The sequence below is a fragment of the Bufo gargarizans genome, chromosome 2, assembly GCF_014858855.1.
Source record: "Bufo gargarizans isolate SCDJY-AF-19 chromosome 2, ASM1485885v1, whole genome shotgun sequence".
In the NCBI taxonomy this organism is placed as follows: Eukaryota; Metazoa; Chordata; class Amphibia; order Anura; family Bufonidae; genus Bufo; species Bufo gargarizans.
Window position 1 is genome coordinate 700,787,867 of NC_058081.1, and position 19,291 is coordinate 700,807,157.

General features: G+C 48.9%; 1 protein-coding gene across 4 annotated transcripts in view; it reads right to left on the reverse strand.

Moving 5' to 3' along the window:
* Nucleotides 1-19,291, reverse strand: part of TMEM269 (transmembrane protein 269) — a 132,634-nt gene that overhangs the window by 21,733 nt on the left and 91,610 nt on the right. For 2 of the 4 annotated variants that reach the window (XM_044282435.1, XM_044282438.1), the window contains one exon: nt 12,899-12,935. The exons of 1 other annotated variant lie outside the window; for it this stretch is intronic. Coding sequence is in view for 2 of the 3 variants with exons in the window: in XM_044282438.1 (XP_044138373.1) it covers nt 12,899-12,935 (37 nt within the window). In the remaining variant the exon portion in view is untranslated. Of the gene's footprint in view, nt 1-12,898; nt 12,936-14,380; nt 15,932-19,291 lie in introns of those variants that run through there. One more of the 4 variants, XM_044282437.1, reaches the window with a different exon arrangement.

The following is a 19,291-nucleotide window of genomic DNA, read 5'->3' on the forward strand; positions in this document are numbered from 1 at the left end:
GAGACAGTTGGGGGGAGGAGTGACAAGACAATAATACAGGTGTGGTAGGAGGTGTGGGGGTGCAGGAGTGACAAGATGCGTGGGTGCAGGTGTGGCAGTGGGGCTGCATGAGTGACAAGATGCATGGGTACAGGTGTGGCAGTGGGGCTGCAGGAGTGACAAGATGCGTGGGTGCAGGTGTGGCAGTGGGGCTGCAGGAGTGACAAGATGCGTGGGTGCAGGTGTGGCAGTGGGGCTGCAGGAGTGACAAGATGTGTGGGTGCAGGTGTGGCAGTGGGGCTGCAGGAGTGACAAGATGTGTGGGTGCAGGTGTGGCAGTGGGGCTGCAGGAGTGACAACATGTGTGGGTGCAGGTGTGGCAGTGGGGCTGCAGGAGTGACAAGATGTGTGGGTGCAGGTGTGGCAGTGGGGCTGCAGGAGTGACAAGATGTGTGGGTGCAGGTGTGGCAGTGGGGCTGCAGGAGTGACAAGATGTGTGGGTGCAGGTGTGGCAGTGGGGCTGCAGGAGTGACAACATGTGTGGGTGCAGGTGTGGCAGTGGGGCTGCAGGAGTGACAAGATGTGTGGGTGCAGGTGTGGCAGTGGGGCTGCAGGAGTGACAAGATGTGTGGGTGCAGGTGTGGCAGTGGGGCTGCAGGAGTGACAAGATGTGTGGTGCAGGTGTGGCAGTGGGGCTGCAGGAGTGACAAGATGTGTGGGTGCATGTGTGGCAGTGGGGCTGCAGGAGTGACAAGATGTGTGGGTGCAGGTGTGGCAGTGGGGCTGCAGGAGTGACAAGATGTGTGGTGCAGGTGTGGCAGTGGGGCTGCAGGAGTGACAAGATGTGTGGGTGCAGGTGTGGTAGGCGGAGTGAGGGTGCAATGACGTTATTAGGATTCCAGAGATGGCATTGGGGATTCAGACTGCAGCTCTCCTGCTCTGGGATTTGTCACATGGAGCTGGGTATTTTCCACTGTGCGGTTTGTGTGACACTTGTGTAATATCAGATAACTGGGCACACAGTGTTTATAACACAGCAGCAACATGTTATAACTTCCAGTTTTGATGATGACATAAAGTGTTAATGATTTTACTGGATGCTATTACAGGAGGATGCAGGTGTGAGGGTGCAGGTGTGACAATGGGGGTTCAGGAGTGACAAGATGTGGGTGTGCAGGTATGGTAGGAGGTGTGAGGGTGCAGGTGTGGCCTTAGGGCTGCAGGACTGACAAGGTGTAAGGGTACAGGTATGGTAGGAGGTGTAAGGGTGCAGGTATGGTAGGAGGCGTGAGGGTGCAGGTATGGTAGGAGGCGTGAGGGTGCAGGTATGGTAGGAGGCGTGAGGGTGCAGGTATGGTAGGAGGCGTGAGGGTGCAGGTATGGTAGGAGCTGTGAGGGGGCAGGTATGGTAGGAGGTGTAAGGGTGCAGGTATGGTAGGAGCTGTGAGGGGGCAGGTATGGTAGGAGGTGTAAGGGTGCAGGTATGGTAGGAGGCGTGAGGGTGCAGGGACGGTATTAGAGTTGCAGGGCTGGCATTGGGGACTGCAGCTCTCCTGCTCTGGGGTGTTGTCAGATGGAGCTGGTAATTTTCCACTGTGCGGTTTGTGTGACACTTGTGTAATATCAGATGCCTGGGCACACAGTGTTCATAAAACGTAGCAGCAACATGTTACAACTTCCATCTTTTAGTTTTGCTGATGTCATAAAGTGTTAATGATTTCACCGGATGTTATTACAAGAGGATTTATTAATTATAGTACAACCATGTGATGATCAGTAGGAATGCAGGAAGTATGAGGATGAAGGACTGGTGAGATGTGAGGGTGCAGATGTGGTAGTGGGGGTGCAGGAGTGACAAATTGTGAGAGTGCAGGTTGGTAAGAGGTCTGAGAATGGAAGTGTGAGCGTACAGGTGTGGTAGGAGGTATGAGGGTACAGGTGTGGTAGGAGGTATGAGGGTACAGGTGTGGGAGGAGGTATGAGGGTACAGGTGTGGTAGGAGGTATGAGGGTACAGGTGTGGTAGGAGGTATGAGGGTACAGGTGTGGGAGGAGGTGTGAGGGTACAGGTGTGGGAGGAGGTGTGAGGGTACAGGTGTGGGAGGAGGTGTGAGGGTACAGGTGTGGTAGGAGGTATGAGGGTACAGGTGTGGGAGGAGGTATGAGGGTACAGGTGTGGGAGGAGGTATGAGGGTACAGGTGTGGGAGGAGGTATGAGGGTACAGGTGTGGTAGGAGGTATGAGGGTACAGGTGTGGGAGGAGGTATGAGGGTACAGGTGTGGTAGGAGGTATGAGGGTACATGTGTAGGAGGAGGTATGAGGGTACAGGTGTGGTAGGAGGTATGAGGGTACAGGTGTGGGAGGAGGTATGAGGGTACAGGTGTGGGAGGAGGTGTGAGGGTACAGGTGTGGGAGGAGGCGTGAGGGTACAGGTGTGGGAAGAGGTATAAGGGTACAGGTGTGGTAGGAGGTATGAGGGTACAGGTGTGGTAGGAGGTATGAGGGTACAGGTGTGGGAGGAGGTATGAGGGTACAGGTGTGGTAGGAGGTATGAGGGTACAGGTGTGAGAGGAGGTATGAGGGTACAGGTGTGGTAGGAGGTATGAGGGTACAGGTGTGGGAGGAGGTATGAGGGTACAGGTGTGGGAGGAGGTATGAGGGTACAGGTGTGAGAGGAGGTATGAGGGTACAGGTGTGGGAGGAGGTATAAGGGTACAGGTGTAGGAGGAGGTGTGAGGGTACAGGTGTGGGAAGAGGTATAAGGGTGCAGGTGTAGGAGGAGGTATGAGGGTACAGGTGTGGGAGAAGGTATGAGGGTACAGGTGTGGGAGGAGGTATGAGGGTACAGGTGTGGTAGGAGGTATGAGGGTACAGGTGTGGTAGGAGGTATGAGGGTACAGGTGTGGGAGGAGGTATGAGGGTACAGGTGTGGGAGGAGGTATGAGGGTGCAGGTGTGGGAGGAGGTATGAGGGTACAGGTGTAGGAGAAGGAAGAAGGGTACAGGTGTGGGAGGAGGTATGAGGGTACAGGTGTGGGAGAAGGTATGAGGGTACAGGTGTGGGAGAAGGTATGAGGGTACAGGTGTGGTAGGAGGTATGAGGGTACAGGTGTGGTAGGAGGTATGAGGGTACAGGTGTGGGAGGAGGTATGAGGGTACAGGTGTGGGAGGAGGTATGAGGGTGCAGGTGTGGGAGGAGGTATGAGGGTACAGGTGTAGGAGAAGGAAGAAGGGTACAGGTGTGGGAGGAGGTATGAGGGTACAGGTGTGGGAGAATTTATGAGGGTACAGGTGTGGGAGGAGGTATGAGGGTACAGGTGTGGGAGAAGGTATAAGGGGACAGGTGTGGTAGGAGGTATGAGGGTACAGGTGTGGGAGAAGGTATGAGGGTACAGGTGTGGTAGGAGGTATGAGGGTACAGGTGTGGGAGGAGGTATAAGGGTACAGGTGTGGGAGGAGGTATAAGGGTACAGCTGTGGGAGGAGGTATGAGGGTACAGGTGTGGTAGGAGGTATGAGGGTACAGGTGTGGGAGGAGGTATGAGGGTACAGGTGTGGGAGAAGGTATAAGGGGACAGGTGTGGTAGGAGGTATGAGGGTACAGGTGTGGGAGGAGGTATGAGGGTACAGGTGTGGTAGGAGGTATGAGGGTACAGGTGTGGGAGGAGGTATAAGGGTACAGGTGTGGGAGGAGGTATAAGGGTACAGGTGTGGGAGGAGGTATGAGGGTACAGGTGTGGTAGGAGGTGTGACGGTGCAGGGACGGTAGTAGGATTCCAGGGATGGTGTTGGGGATTCAGACTGCAGCTCTCCTGCTCTGGGATGCTGCCAGTTGAAGCTGGTAATTTTCCACTGTGCGTGTTGTGTTACACTTGAGTAATATCAAACGTCTGAGTAAACAGAGGGTGGGAGGGCACAAGAATTCGGAGAATAATGGAATGCTCTGGGCAGCCGCACTCACTACCGCTCTATGGACAATAAGGCACGATATATACACAACACATCACAACGGACAATCCATGAAACGCTCAAAGAAAAATGAAAATATACAGCACGCAAAATGCACAATATAGCATGTAGACAGCCAAACACGTAAAAACACCACACAAAGCGACCCAATACACCATACAACACACACACATCGTACAATCAGACCTGATGGAACCTGCAGTGTTCACACGCCTCACAATCCAGACAGCAGCCCTGACGTCCTCTTTAAATTAGGGAGTTGCTATTCTAGCCATTCCCTACCGTCTGCTGAGGTCGAGCTTCATGGCATCGAGGGGCAGGTCCAGCTTTCCCAGGACTCTGAACGGTAAATTTGAATTGTAAAGCTTCCCTGAGGCCGATGAGCGGAAATGGGTGATAACATCTGGAGGAGCGGGGTAGATGGGCATGTCACCTAGCTTTCCCAGAAACAGATAGAACTAAGAAATGACTACAATATTTAAAAGAGCACCAGTTACCAGAATCCTCCCTATGAAACCAGGTATACTGTCTGGTAGGGTTGATCCTGCTGATTAATATGATACCTGTATTGTTAGAATTGGTTGAGGTGAGAAAAAAAAGACTTGTATTATTTATGCAAATTAGAACCTCAGTGCCCTTGGGGGGTGGAACCTAACATCTCGGTGCATCTCACCTTTCCAGGGCTGGACCCACCCCAAGATTGCCAAAACTGATTTTTACAAGACAGGTATGAGGTATCCTTTTAACCAGCAGGATCGACCCTATCATGCAGTATGCATGGTGTAATACAGTTGATCCTGCAGGATGAAGGGTTTGTGGGGAAGGGGGGGCTCCCCGGTCAAGCGCAGTTATGATGCTCAATGAGCGTCTCCCTTAATCTCTTGTCATTATCCGGCTAATCTCCAAAGCTGTTGCTAATGCTGCAGGGATATGTGTCACCCCCCGCCCCCGGACTCTACAGGGTCTCAGCTCCGGGGCCCCCGAAATATTGACAATGAGTATGAATCCCCCTCTGGCTGTGGGGCCGGGCCCTCGCTCATCTCCCCTTTCTTTGACTAATCCTGCCTGTTAAGCGGCTGCATTTTGCAGGGATCACGTCATGGAGCCTCCTCTGAGCCTCGCACTCCCCTCTCCCGTGACCGTTAATACCCGTGCCAATCCCTGCAGTAAACAAGCAATTGAAAGCGGGAGCTGGCACAGAAGAGGCGCCGCCCCCTGTGCCCGCTAGTCTGGCACTGACCCAGATAACATTTAGTCGGCTATTTCTCAGTTATATCTGCGCCTGGGAAAGGGAACTACTTGTCATCAGCTCCTGAGTGTCACACGTCTCGTTATACAGGACATGGCAGGGAGAGCGTGCTCTGATCAGGGCTCTGGAAAAGCTGGGTGGGAACAATATGGCCGCCATTACAGCTCTCAGAGGGGTCATCACCCAGACACATGTGCCTCATAATGTAAGATATGGGAGCAAATACATGCCTGTACACAATGCCGCAGCATTGCCCATCAGGGCTCTGGAAAAGCTGGGTGGAAAGCAATATGGCCGCCATTACAGCTCTCGGGGGGTCATCACCAACAAATTGGGGAAGATTTATCAAATTGGTGTAAAGGAAAACCAATCGGATTCCACCTTTCATTTTTACAAGCTCCTTTTAAAAATGAAAGGTGGAATCTGATTGGTTGCTATGAGCAACTAAGCCAGTCCTACTTTACACCAGTTTGATAAATTTCCCCCATTTTGCCTCATAATGTAAGATATGGGAGCAAATACACAACTCCGCAGCAATGGCCATCAGGGCTCTGGAAAAACTGCGTGAAAAGCAATATGGCCGCCATTACCACTCTCAGAGGGTAAAGGCTAAATACTATACTCCGCAAGGACCTTCTGACGCCACAATATCACGTGACATCCCTAGGTCACGTGGGTCGGCAGCCGGCGCGCTCTGCTAGCAGAGGCATTGGCCGACTGTTTAGGCCTCATGCACACAAACTTTTATTTTTTCCGTTTCCGTTCCGTTTTTTTGCGTTCTGTATACAATCCGCATACGAAACCATTCATTTCAATGCATCCGCAAAAAAAACGGAAGGTACTGCGTATGTCTTCTGTTTCCGTTTTTCCGTTCGGTTAAAAGATAGAACATGTCCTAATATTGTCAGCATAATGGACAAAGATAGTACTGTTCTATCAGGGGCCAGCTGTTCCGTTTCACAAAAAAACGCAATGCCCACGACATCATCCGTATGTTTTGCAGACCGCAAAATGCTGAAAAAGCCATACGGTTGTGTGCATGAAGCCTTACATTGAACGAAAGTCCGGGATGGCTAGATGTGACCAGTGATGGCGTGTTTGCCCACGAACACATGCGGGCTGCCAAAGACCTTACTTGTGCCTGTGCCGCGAGCCGATCTGAAACAAATGCGGTCGCCGAGAGCAGGCAGCCCAATGAAGGCCCCCGGCGGCTGTTCTCGGAACTGCCTGCTCCCGGTGACCGCATTTGTTTCTGACCGGCTCGCGGCACAAGTAAAGGTAAAGGCTTACCTGTGCATCACCGGACTTGTGAGTTAAAATGGCAGCCCTCATGTGTTCGCGGGTGAACATGGCGAACTGGCCATCACTGGATGTGACTACTGGGGATGGGTTAAGAATTGTATGCAGCAGGAACTGCTGTGTGAGAAGTGTGAGAATATATACTGGGAGGGGGGCTGCTGTGTGAGAATATATACTGGGGGGGCTGCTGTGTGAGAATATATACTGGGGGGGCTGCTGTGTGAGAATATATACTGGGGGGCTGCTGTGTGAGAATATATACTGGGGGGGCTGCTGTGTGAGAATATATACTGGGGGGCTGCTGTGTGAGAATATATACTGGGGGGGCTGCTGTGTGAGAATATATACTGGGGGGCTGCTGTGTGAGAATATATACTGTCGGGCTGCTGTGTGAGATTATATACTAGGGGGGCTGCTGTGTGAGAATATATACTGGGGGGGCTGCTGTGTGAGAATATACACTGGGGGGGCTGCTGTGTGAGAATATATACTGGGGGGGCTGCTGTGTGAGAATATACACTGGGGGGCTGCTGTGTGAGAATATATACTGGGGGCTGCTGTGTCAGATTATATACTGGGGGGCTGCTGTGTGAGAATATATACTGGGGGCTGCGGTGTGAGATTATATACTGGGGGCTGCTGTGTGAGATTATATACTGGGGGGCTGCTGTGTGAGAATATATACTGGGGGGCTGCTGTGTAAGATTATATACTAGGGGGCTATTGTGTGAGATTATATACTGGGGGGGGCTGCTGTGTCAGATTATATACTGGGGGGCTGCTGTGTAAGATTATATACAGGGGGGCTGCTGTGTGAGAATATATACTGGGGGGCTGCTGTGTGAGAATATATACTGGGGGGGCTGCTGTGTGAGAATATACACTGGGGGGGCTGCTGTGTGAGAATATATACGGGGGGCTGCTGTGTGAGAATATACACTGGGGGGGCTGCTGTGTGAGAATATATACTGGGGGGGCTGCTGTGTGAGAATATATACTGGGGGGGCTTCTGTGTGAGATAATATACTGGGGGGCTGCTGTGTAAGAATATATACTGGGGGGGCTGCTGTGTGAGATTATATACTGAGGGTGCTGTGTGAGATTATATACTGGGGGGCTGCTGTGTGAGATTATATAATGGTGGGGCTGCTGTGTGAGAATATATACTGGGGGGGCTGCTGTGTGACATTATATACAGGGGGGCTGCTGTGTGAGATTATATACTGGGGGGCTTCTGTGTGAGATTATATAATGGGGGCTTCTGTGTGAGATTGTATACTGGAGTGCTGCTGTGTGAGATTATTTACAGGGGGGCTGCTGTGTGCGATTATATACTAGGGGGGGGGGGGGGGTTCTGTGTGAGATTATATACCAGGGAGGGGCTGCTGTGTGAGATTGTATGATGGGGAGAGGGGGGCTGCTGTGTGAAATTATATACTAGGGGGGCTGCTGTGTGAGATATAAAGGGGGCTGCTGTGTGAGATTATATACTGGGGGGCTGCTGTGTGAGATTATATACTGGGGGCTGCTGTGTGAGATTATATACTGGGGGGCTGCTGTGTGGGATTAAATACTGGGGGGCTGCTCTGTGAGATTATATACTGGTGAAGATGCTGTGTGAGATTATATACTGGGGGTGATGCTGTGTGAGATTATATACTGAGGGAGCTGCTGTGTGAGATTTTATACTGGGGGGGGGGCTGCTGTGTGATATTATTTATTGGGGGGCTTCTGTTTGAGATTATATACTGGAGGCTTCTGTGTGAGATTATATACTGGGGTGCGGCTGTGTGAGATTATACACGGGGGGGCGGCTGTGTGAGATTATATACTGGGGGGTTGGCTGCGTGAGATTATATACTGGGGGGGCTGCTGTGTGGGATTATATACTGCGGGGGCTGCTGTATGAGATTATATACTGGGGGACTGCTGTATGAGATTATATACTGCGGGGGCTGCTGTTTGAGATTATATACTGGGGGGGCGGCTGTGTGAGATTATACACTGCGGGGGCTGCTGTTTGAGATTATATACTGGGGGGGCTGCTGTGTGAGATTATATACTGGGGGGGCTTCTGTGTGGGATTATATACTGGGGGGGGGGGCTGCTGTGCGAGATTGTATGATGGGGAGAGGAGGGCTGCTGTGTGAGAATATATACTGGGGGATGCTGTGTGAGATTATATGCTGGGGGGGCCGTGTGAGATTATACACTGGGGGGCTTCTGTGTGGGATTATATACTGGGGGGGCTTCTGTGTGGGATTATATACTGGGGGGCTGCTGTGTGAGATTATATGCTGGGGGCTGCTGTGTGAGATTATAAACTGGGGGGCTGCTGTGTGAGATTATATACTGGGGGGGCTGCTGTGTGAGATTATATGCTGGGGGGCTGCTGTGTGAGATTATATGCTGGGGGCTGCTGTGTGAGATTATATGCTGGGGGGCTGCTGTGTGAGATTATATGCTGGGGGGCTGCTGTGTGATTATATACTGGGGGGGCTTCTGTGTGGGATTATATACTGGGGGGGCTGCTGTGTGAGATTGTATGATGGGGAGAGGGGGGCTGCTGTGTCAGAATATATACGGGGGGCTGCTGTGTAAAATTATATAAAGGGGGCCTGCTGTGTGAGAATATATACTTGGGGGGGGGGCTGCTGTGTGAGAATAAATACTGGGGGGCTTCTGTGTGAAATCATATACTGGGGGTGATGCTGTGTGAGATTATATACTGGGGGGCTGCTGTGTGAGAATATATTCTGGGGGGTGCTGTGTGAGATTATATACTGGGGGGCTGCTGTGTGAGATTATATACTGGGGGGGCTGCTGTGTGAGATTATATACTGGGGGGGGGCCGCTGTGTGAGATTATATACTGGGGGCTGCTGTGTGAGATTATATACTGGGGGGATGCTGTGTGAGATTATATGCTGGGGTGGCTGCTGTGTGAGATTATATACTGGGGGGGCTTCTGTGTGAGATTATATACTGGGGGGTGGCTGTGTGAGATTATACACGGGGGGGCGGCTGTGTGGGATTATATACTGCGGGGGCTGCTGTATGAGATTATATACTGGGGGCTGCTGTATGAGATTATATACTGGGGGCTGCTGTTTGAGATTATATACTGGGGGGGCGGCTGTGTGAGATTATAGACTACGGGGGCTGCTGTTTGAGATTATATACTGGGGGGGCTGCTGTGTGAGATTATATGCTGGGGGGGCCGTGTGAGATTATATGCTGGGGGGGCCGTGTGAGATTATATACTGGGGGGGCTTCTGTGTGGGATTATATACTGGGGTGGCTGCTGTGTGAGATTGTATGATGGGGAGAGGGGGGCTGCTGTGTGAGAATATATACTGGGGGATGCTGTGTGAGATTATATGCTGGGGGCTGCTGTGTGAGATTATATACTGGGGGCTGCTGTGTGAGATTATATACTGGGGGGGCTGCTGTGTGAGATTATATGCTGGGGGGCTGCTGTGTGAGATTATATACTGGGGGGGCTGCTGTGTGAGATTATATACTGGGGGGGCTGCTGTGTGAGATTATATGCTGGGGGCCTGCTGTGTGAGATTATATGCTGGGGGGCTGCTGTGTGAGATTATATACTGGGGGGCTGCTGTGTGAGATTATATACTGGGGGTCTTCTGTGTGGGATTATATACTGGGGGGGCTGCTGTGTGAGATTGTATGATGGGGAGAGGGGGGCTGCTGTGTGAGAATATATACTGGCGGGCTGCTGTGTAAGATTATATAAAGGGGGGTGCTGTGTGAGAATATATACTTGGGGGGGGCTGCTGTGTGAGAATATATACTGGGGGGCTGCTGTGTGAAATTATATACTGGGGGTGATGCTGTGTGAGATTATATACTGGGGGGGCTGCTGTGTGAGATTTTATACTGGGGGGACTTCTGTGTGATATTATTTATTGGGGGGCAGCTGTGTGAGATTATATACTGGGGGGGCGGCTGTGTGAGATTATATACTGGGGGGGCTGCTGTGTGAGATTATATACTGGGGCTGCTGTGTGAGATAATATACTGGGGGGACTGCTGTGTGAGATTTTATACTGGGGGGACTGCTGTGTGATATTATTTATTGGGGAGCTTCTGTTTGAGATTATATACTGGGGCAGCTGTGTGAGATTATATACTGGGGGGCTGCTGTGTGGGATTATAAACTGGGGTGGCTGCTGTGTGAGATTGTATGATGGGGAGAGGGGGGCTGCTGTGTGAGAATATATACTGGGGGATGCTGTGTGAGATTATATACTGGGGGCTGCTGTGTGAGATTATATACTGGGGGGGCTGCTGTGTGAGATTATATGCTGGGGGGCTGCTGTGTGAGATTATATACTGGGGGGGCTGCTGTGTGAGATTATATGCTGGGGGCTGCTGTGTGAGATTATATACTGGGGGGCTGCTGTGTGAGATTATATGCTGGGTGCTGCTGTGTGAGATTATATACGGGGGGGGGGGGCTTCTGTGTGGGATTATATACTGGGGGGCTGCTGTGTGAAATTGTATGATGGGGAGAGGGGGGCTGCTGTGTGAGAATATATACTGGGGGGCTGCTGTGTAAGATTATATAAAGGGGGGCTGCTGTGTGAGAATATATACTTGGGGGGGCTGCTGTGTGAGAATATATACTGGGGGGCTGCTGTGTGAAATTATATACTGGGGTCATGCTGTGTGAGATTATATACTGGGGGGCTGCTGTGTGAGAATATATTCTGGGGGGGGGGGCTGCTGTGTGAGATTATATACTGGGGGGCTGCTGTGTGAGAATATATGCTGGGGGCTGCTGTGTGAGATTATATAAAGGGGGGCTGCTGTGTGAGAATATATACTGGGGGGGGCTGCTGTGTGAGATTATATACTGGGGGGACTGCTGTGTGAGATTTTATACTGGGGGGACTTCTGTGTGATATTATTTATTGGGGGGCTTCTGTTTGAGATTATATACTGGGGGCAGCTGTGTGAGATTATATACTGGGGGGCGGCTGTGTGAGATTATATACTGGGGGGACTGCTGTGTGAGATTTTATACTGGGGGGACTGCTGTGTGATATTATTTATTGGGGAGCTTCTGTTTGAGATTATATACTGGGGGGGCTGCTGTGTGAGATTATATACTGGGGGGGGGGGCTGCTGTGTGAGATTATATACCGGGGGCTGCTGTGTGAGATAATATACTGGGGGGACTGCTGTGTGATATTATTTATTGGGGGGCTTCTGTTTGAGATTATATACTGGGGGGCAGCTGTGTGAGATTATATACTGGGGGGGGCGGCTGTGTGAGATAATATACAGGGGGCTGCTGTGTGAGATTATACACTGGGGGCTGCTGTGTGGGATTATATACTGCGGGGGCAGCTGTATGAGATTATATACTGGGGGGGCTGCTGTTTGAGATTATATACTGGGGGGGCGGCTGTGTGAGATAATACCTGGGGGGCTGCTGTGTGAGATTATATACTGGGGGGCTGCTGTGTGAGATTATATACTGGGGGGCTGCTGTGTGAGATTATATACTGGGGGGCTGCTGTGTGAGATTATATACTGGGGGCTGCTGTGTGAGATTATATACTGGGGGGCGGCTTTGTGAGATTATACACTGGGGGGGCTGCTGTGTGAGATTATATTCTGCGGGGGCTGCTGTATATACTGGGGAGTGGGGACTGCTGTGTGAGATTATTTACAGGGGGGGGGGGGTGCTGTGTGAGATTATATACTGGGGAAGCTGCTGTGTGAGTTTATATACTGGGAGGGGGGGCTGCTGTGTGAGATGGTTTCACCAACATACCCCAAACCACATGGGCATTTTATGAGGTATACAATATAGATTGTGAGGCAAGAGAAGAGTCCTCGAATGTTAAATATTTCACCTGTCGAGGGGTGATAGAAGGTGGGGTCCTTGGTGACATTGCCACATTGGGCACATGTCAAGCAGAGGTATGTCCTCTTAATAGAAGAGCCCGTAATGGTGGTTTATACAGTATTCGCTCTATCGGAGCCAAGGTCAGATCTGACCAGAATGTCTCTAATATTCCTCGCCCTTATAAAGGACAGAAGGGGTTTCTTTGCGTAGATGTTAAGAAAATTCCTTGTCAGAATATGCCAATGTTTGTTGATGATTCTCTTAATGTCATTGCTCAAATGGGAGAATGTCGTTACACATGGTATACGTTTGTTCTGAGAATCAGGGGTAGGTGGCCTAGGGGACAATCTGAGAATCTAGAATCCATAATGGTGGTGTCTGACACAATACGTTTGACCCTCATAAATTGTGATCGGGGGAGGGACCGAATCAAACCTGGGGGGTGGTAACTGGTAAATCTGAGTAGGCTATTTCTATCTGTAGGTTTCGTGTACAAATCAGTAATCAAAATACCAGTCTCTTACCTCAAGATGGACGTCAAGGAAAGGAATTTTTCTTTTGCTGAAATTAAGGGAGAGAGAGATGAAGTCCACACTTGAATTTATAATCTCATGAAAGTTAATTTAATCTTCTTCTGGTCTCTGCCAAACACAGAAATCATCATCAATATATCGAACTCAACAACGGACATGCTTTTGAAACAATTGATGTGTGTGTACCACTTTTTCTTCAAAGTGGTTCATATAAAGGACAGCAAAGGTGGGCGCAACGTTACAACCCATCGCTGTCCCAGATACCTGTAGGTGAAATTGATCTTCAAAGACAGAAAAAATTGTTGTTCACTAGATGAGAAGTCATCCTCTTGACGTGGAGATTCCTGGACGCACTCAATACCCTCTAATGTCGGGATATTGGTGTACAAACTGGCCACATCCATCGTGACCGGGAGACAATCCTTCCAGTCCAGATGTATGTTCTGAATTTCATTTAAGAAGTCTGTGGTGTCTTGAATAAAGGATTTACCTTTCTGAGCATAGGGTCTTCGTAGACAATCTAACATCTTAGCTGCTGGTTGGAAGATAGAATCACATCCGGAAACTATAGCTCTCCCTGGAGGGACTGTGAATTGCTTCTTCAGGAGAGATAAAGGGCGTGGATCCACCGCTTGATTACATTACAACTGTCTGGACTCAACAGAGAATATTGTTGGGATTAATCATGCTCTTTTACCTTTGTGTTGATACGCTATTTAATAGTCTTCTAGTTACAATGTGTCTAATGTTTTTATTCTCTTTCTCTCCATAGGGCCGGGGTCATCCAATAGCACGTCCCACGGTCCAATTGGTCTAGCCTTCCAGCTTATGTAGCATTGTTAATTTCCGATTACCAGGTTGTTTTCATATCCAGGGTTACCCTCATGGGTTGTAACTTGAGGTTTCATATATCATCATGTTAGTTCCCTAAAAATACCTTGCCGGCGCTCTTTCATCTCTCCGGCCCACTGCGCCTGTGCTCTGCTACCTGGAGGCCCGATCAGCTGCCTGGCCCACTGCGCCTGCACACCGCAACCTTGAGGCCCGTTCTGTAGACCCTGGCTCCATTCATAGCGCGCTTGCGCGCACTCGTTGCACCCACCCCACGCTGCTGACGCTCACCTTTTCCGGTATTTAAGATGGCGCCCACCATCCTCAATGTAACGCCGGCTTTCCCTTACCCTGATCACAATCTAGGTAAGAGCTTTTATGTTGTTATACCTATTTTCTTTCTCACACCTGCTATTAGCGTTCCTGCTAACTACCCCAGTCTGTGGACGCAACCTTCCCCTTTACCTCACTCTCCACTACTGTTCCTTATTGTCTTGCCCCTATTTCAGCCCTCTGGTATCTGCACAGCTATTTAAATTAGTGTGCTCTATGTATTGTAATAACTTTTGTTTACCATTCAGAATTTTGTTAAATATGCTCATGGTGATTATTTATAAATTTAATTACTAGCGTGATATCTACCTGTACTGTATATGTATGATGTCTTTGAATCATGGATTGATTTGCTTCTATTTTCTTTTTCTTCTTTGTACACCAGCCTGGTGAAGGTCTTTCTTCTAGCCCGAAACGTTGTATCGTTGTGCACCACCATGTCTGGCTGAATAAATACACTCATTTGCATATCTACCATTTGGAGTGCTGTCTATTTGCATATATTACAAGTGTGGATCCTTAGGTGGAGTCAGGAACAGAATCGTGACGATCACCCTAAAATTAGCCAGACTATTGCTGAGTGCTGTGACTATTTGGGATTATACTATTGAATTATTCTCCATCATCGTCTCACGTGCACCACCACTGGCATACCTATTTTCCTCAATGTCGTTATTAAGTACAAGCTCACAACGTGACAATAGTGGAGTTTTTTCGTTTTCAGAGAAAGACGCTAGAAGAATTACATCAACCATTACAGCTTCTAATGAATTTCTTTCCAGTACCAATCCAAGGGTATCCGTGAAATCATTAGAAAGAACCCACAAAATATCCATATCATTGGAATTACATATGGACACTCTGGCGGAATCATACCTAGAGGCCTACGGTCTAATCTAAGACCAACGTTATTTTCTGAAGATTCAGAGTTCTGTCTTCAGTTCGAAAGGATACTGAACAAAGCATCATTTGACATTATCCTACGCATCCTTGAACGTGTCCGTGCAGAAATCAAGAAAACTAAAGAAGAAATTAGTACACTTGAACAGAGCTTATTGCACGCACTATCCACAGAAGAAACTACAACTATCAGAAAAAACATCTCACAAAAAGAAATTTTTTCAGACGTAACCTTGAGGACCGTAAGAGATCCAAGTTCCAGAGAAACGTACAAGATTACGCCAACAATCAAGTGTACCACACTGTATGTCAGAACTACCCAACACCAGGACTAGCCGCCATTAGAAAATCGGGCTCTTCCAGCGTCAGTGGTGAAATTTATTTTCTAGACATAGATTCTGTGAGAACCAGACGAAGAGGCCGCAAAGGAGGGCGGGGAAGAAACACAAGAGGAGGACAAGGCTACTATCAACAATCGAGAGAACCCATCAGGACCAGATCCACCAACAGGGACCAGATATAAATACTAATGAAAACATAGAAGATATTGACAATCTCGTAATCAATCTATCCGAGAAATCCCTAATGACTGACGAAATGTCTGCATTGAATTTAGGTTTAGGATTCATATCAAGCAACTTCACTAACCCGTACCTACTAGACAAGGAAATGCCCAGATTCTTCATATCAATTAGACTACAAGCATATATTGAAATTGAAAGACCCACCTGGACCACCAGGAATAACAATGCTCCATCTCCTTTCCAAGACCGCATTAAAAGCTGTAAACCTCCAAGCAACTATATACCTCCCAAAAAAATATGACATTGTGGAGTCTTACATCTCTCGGGTACAATAGGACCTCAAGATCTTGGGAAAAAAAACATACTCACCAAGAAGGTAAGACATAATATGTCCAAAGGACTATCATGTGCTCTCACAAATTTAAGCAAAGATAGAGGTATAGTCATAAAGCCAGCGGACAAGGGTTCAGGTATAGTAGTAATGAATAGAACTGACTACAGGGGAGAGATCCTACGCCAATTGATGGACCACAGCACCTATTTACCTATAGACTATGATCCCACCAAGGAGTTTTCAAATGAACTATCGGTAATGAAGCTCCTAAAAATGGGATAATAAACAAAAAAGTGGCCGATTTTCTCACCCCTAAATACCCACGTGTTCCGGTAATATACATATTACCTAATGTTCATAAAAATAGGGAACACCCCCCAGGGAGAGCTATAGTTTCCGGTTGTGATTCTATCTTTCAACCAGCAGCTAAGATGTTAGATTGTCTACGAAGACCCTATGCTCAGAAAGGCAAATCCTTTATTCAAGACACCACAGACTTCTTAGATCAAATTCAGAACATACATCTGGACTGGAAGGATTGTCTCCCGGTCACGATGGATGTGGCCAGTTTGTAAACCAATATCCCGACATTAGAGGGTATTGAGTGCGTCCAGGAATCTCCACGTCAAGAGGATGAGTTCTCATCTAGTGAACAACAATTTATTCTGTCTTTACTGTCTTTTGTACTCAAGCACAATTATTCTCTTTTTGAAGATCAATTTTACCTACAGGTATCTGGGACAGCGATGGGTTGTAACGTTGCGCCCACCTTTGGTGTCCTTTATATTAACCACTTCAAGTGTTTTAAAAGCATGTCCGTTGTTGGGTTCGATATATTGATGAGGTTTTCTGTGTTTGGCAGAGACCAGAAGAAGATTTAATTAACTTTCATGAGATTATTAATTCAATAATGGACTCCATCTCACTCTCCCTTAATTGGGGGGAGGAGGGGCTGCTGTGTAAGATTATATACTGGGGGCTGCTGTGTGAGATTATATACTAGAGGGTCTGCTGTGTGAGATTATATGCTGGGAAGGGGGGGGGGGGGGCTTCCGTGTGATATTGTATGCTGGGGAGGGGGTCTGCTGTGTGAGATTATATGCTGGGGAGGGGGGCTTCCGTGTGATATTGTATGCTGGGGAGGGGGGCTGCTGTGTGAGAATATATACTAGGGGGTCTGCTGTCCGAGATTATATACTGTGGGGGCTGCTGTGTGAGATTATATACTGGGGGTGATGCTGTGTGAGATTATATACAGGGGGGCTGCTGTGTGAGATTATATACTGGGGGGGCTGCTGTGTGAGATTATTTACTGTGGGGGCTGCTGCGTGAGATTATATACTGGGGGGGGGGGCTGCTGTGTGAGATTATATACTGTGAGAATACTGTGTGAGATTATATACTGTGCGGGCTGCTGTGTGAGATTATATACTGGGGGGGGGGGCTGCTGTGTGAGATTATATACTGTGAGAATGCTGTGTGAGATTATATACTGGGGGGCTGCTGTGTGAGATTATATACTGTGGGGGCTGCTGTGTGAGATTATATACTGTGGGGGCTGCTGTGTGAGATTATATACTGGGGGGGGGGCTGCTGTGTGAGATTATATACTGTGGGGGCTGCTGTGTGAGATTATATACTGTGGGGGCTGCTGTGTCAGATTATATACTGGGGGGGCTGCTGTGTGAGATTATATACTGTGGGGGCTGCTGTGTGAGATTATATACTGTGGGGGCTGCTGTGTGAGATTATATACTGGGGGGGGGCTGCTGTGTGAGATTATATACTGGGGGGCTGCTGTGTGAGATTATATACTAGGGGGGCTGCTGTGTGAGATTATATACTGGGGGATGCTGTGTGAGATTATATACTGGGGGGCTGATGTGTGAGATTATATACTGGGGGGGTTGCTGTGTGAGATTATATACTGGGGGGGGTTGCTGTGTGAGATTATATACTGGGGAGGCTGCTGTGTGAGATTATATACTGGGGGGCTGCTGTGTGAGATTATAAACTGGGGGGGGGGCTGCTGTGTGAGATTATTTACTGGGGGGGCTGCTGTGTGAGATTATTTACTGGGGTTGCTATAGTAAGGAGTTCCAGGCACGCTTCCCAAGGACCCCGGCAAGTATGGCGGCGGTGGAGCTGAAGACTACATCCCAGACACGCAGAACAAGGTGACAGCAGTGTATAATCTATCAATGTATGTGGTGCAGTGTGTGATCATCATCACACTGCACCACATACACCTCATAGATCACACACAACACCACATACACCTCACACAGCACACACTGCACGACATACACCTCACACAGCACACACTGTACCACATACACCACATACATCACACACTGTACCACATACACCACATACATCACACACTGTACCACATACACCTCACACAGCACACACTGCACCACATACACCTCACACAGCACACACTGTACCACATACACCACATACATCACACACTGTACCACATACATCACACACTGCACCACATACACCTCACACAGCACACACTGTACCACATACACCACATACATCACACACTGTACCACATACATCACACACTGTACCACATACACCTCACACAGCACACACTGCACCACATACACCACATACATCACACACTGTACCACATACACCTCACACATCACACACTGCACCACATACACCTCACACATCACACACTGCACCACATACACCTCACACATTACACACTGCACCACATACACCTCACACATCACACACTGCACCACATACACCTCACACATCACACACTGCACCACATACACCTCACACATCACACACTGCACCACATACACCTCACACAGCACACACTGCACCACATACACCCCATACAGCACACACTGCACCACATACACCTCATACATCACACACTGCACCACATACACCTCATACATCACACACTGCACCACATGCACCTCATACAGCACACACTGCACCACATACACCTCACACATCACACACTGCACCACATGCACCTCACACAGCACACACTGCACCACATACACCTCATACAGCGCACACTGCACCACATACACCTCACACATCACACGCTGCACCACATACACCTCATACATCACACACTGCACCACATGCACCTCATACAGCACACACTGCACCACATGCACCTCACACAGCACACACTGCACCACATACACCTCATACATCACACACTGCACCACATACACCTCATACATCACACACTGCACCACATGCACCTCATACAGCGCACACTGCACCACATACACCTCACGCACATCGCACCGGACACACTGTACCTTACGAACTGATGGTCGTGTGTGATGCAAGTAGTAAATTCAGGCTATTAAAGCCAAGTGGTAAAGTACAGGGAGGATCCGCTATATTGGACTGGACTTTATCACGTTCACAGCGCCGCTATTTATTTCTGTTCTGCTCTATTAGATGAGG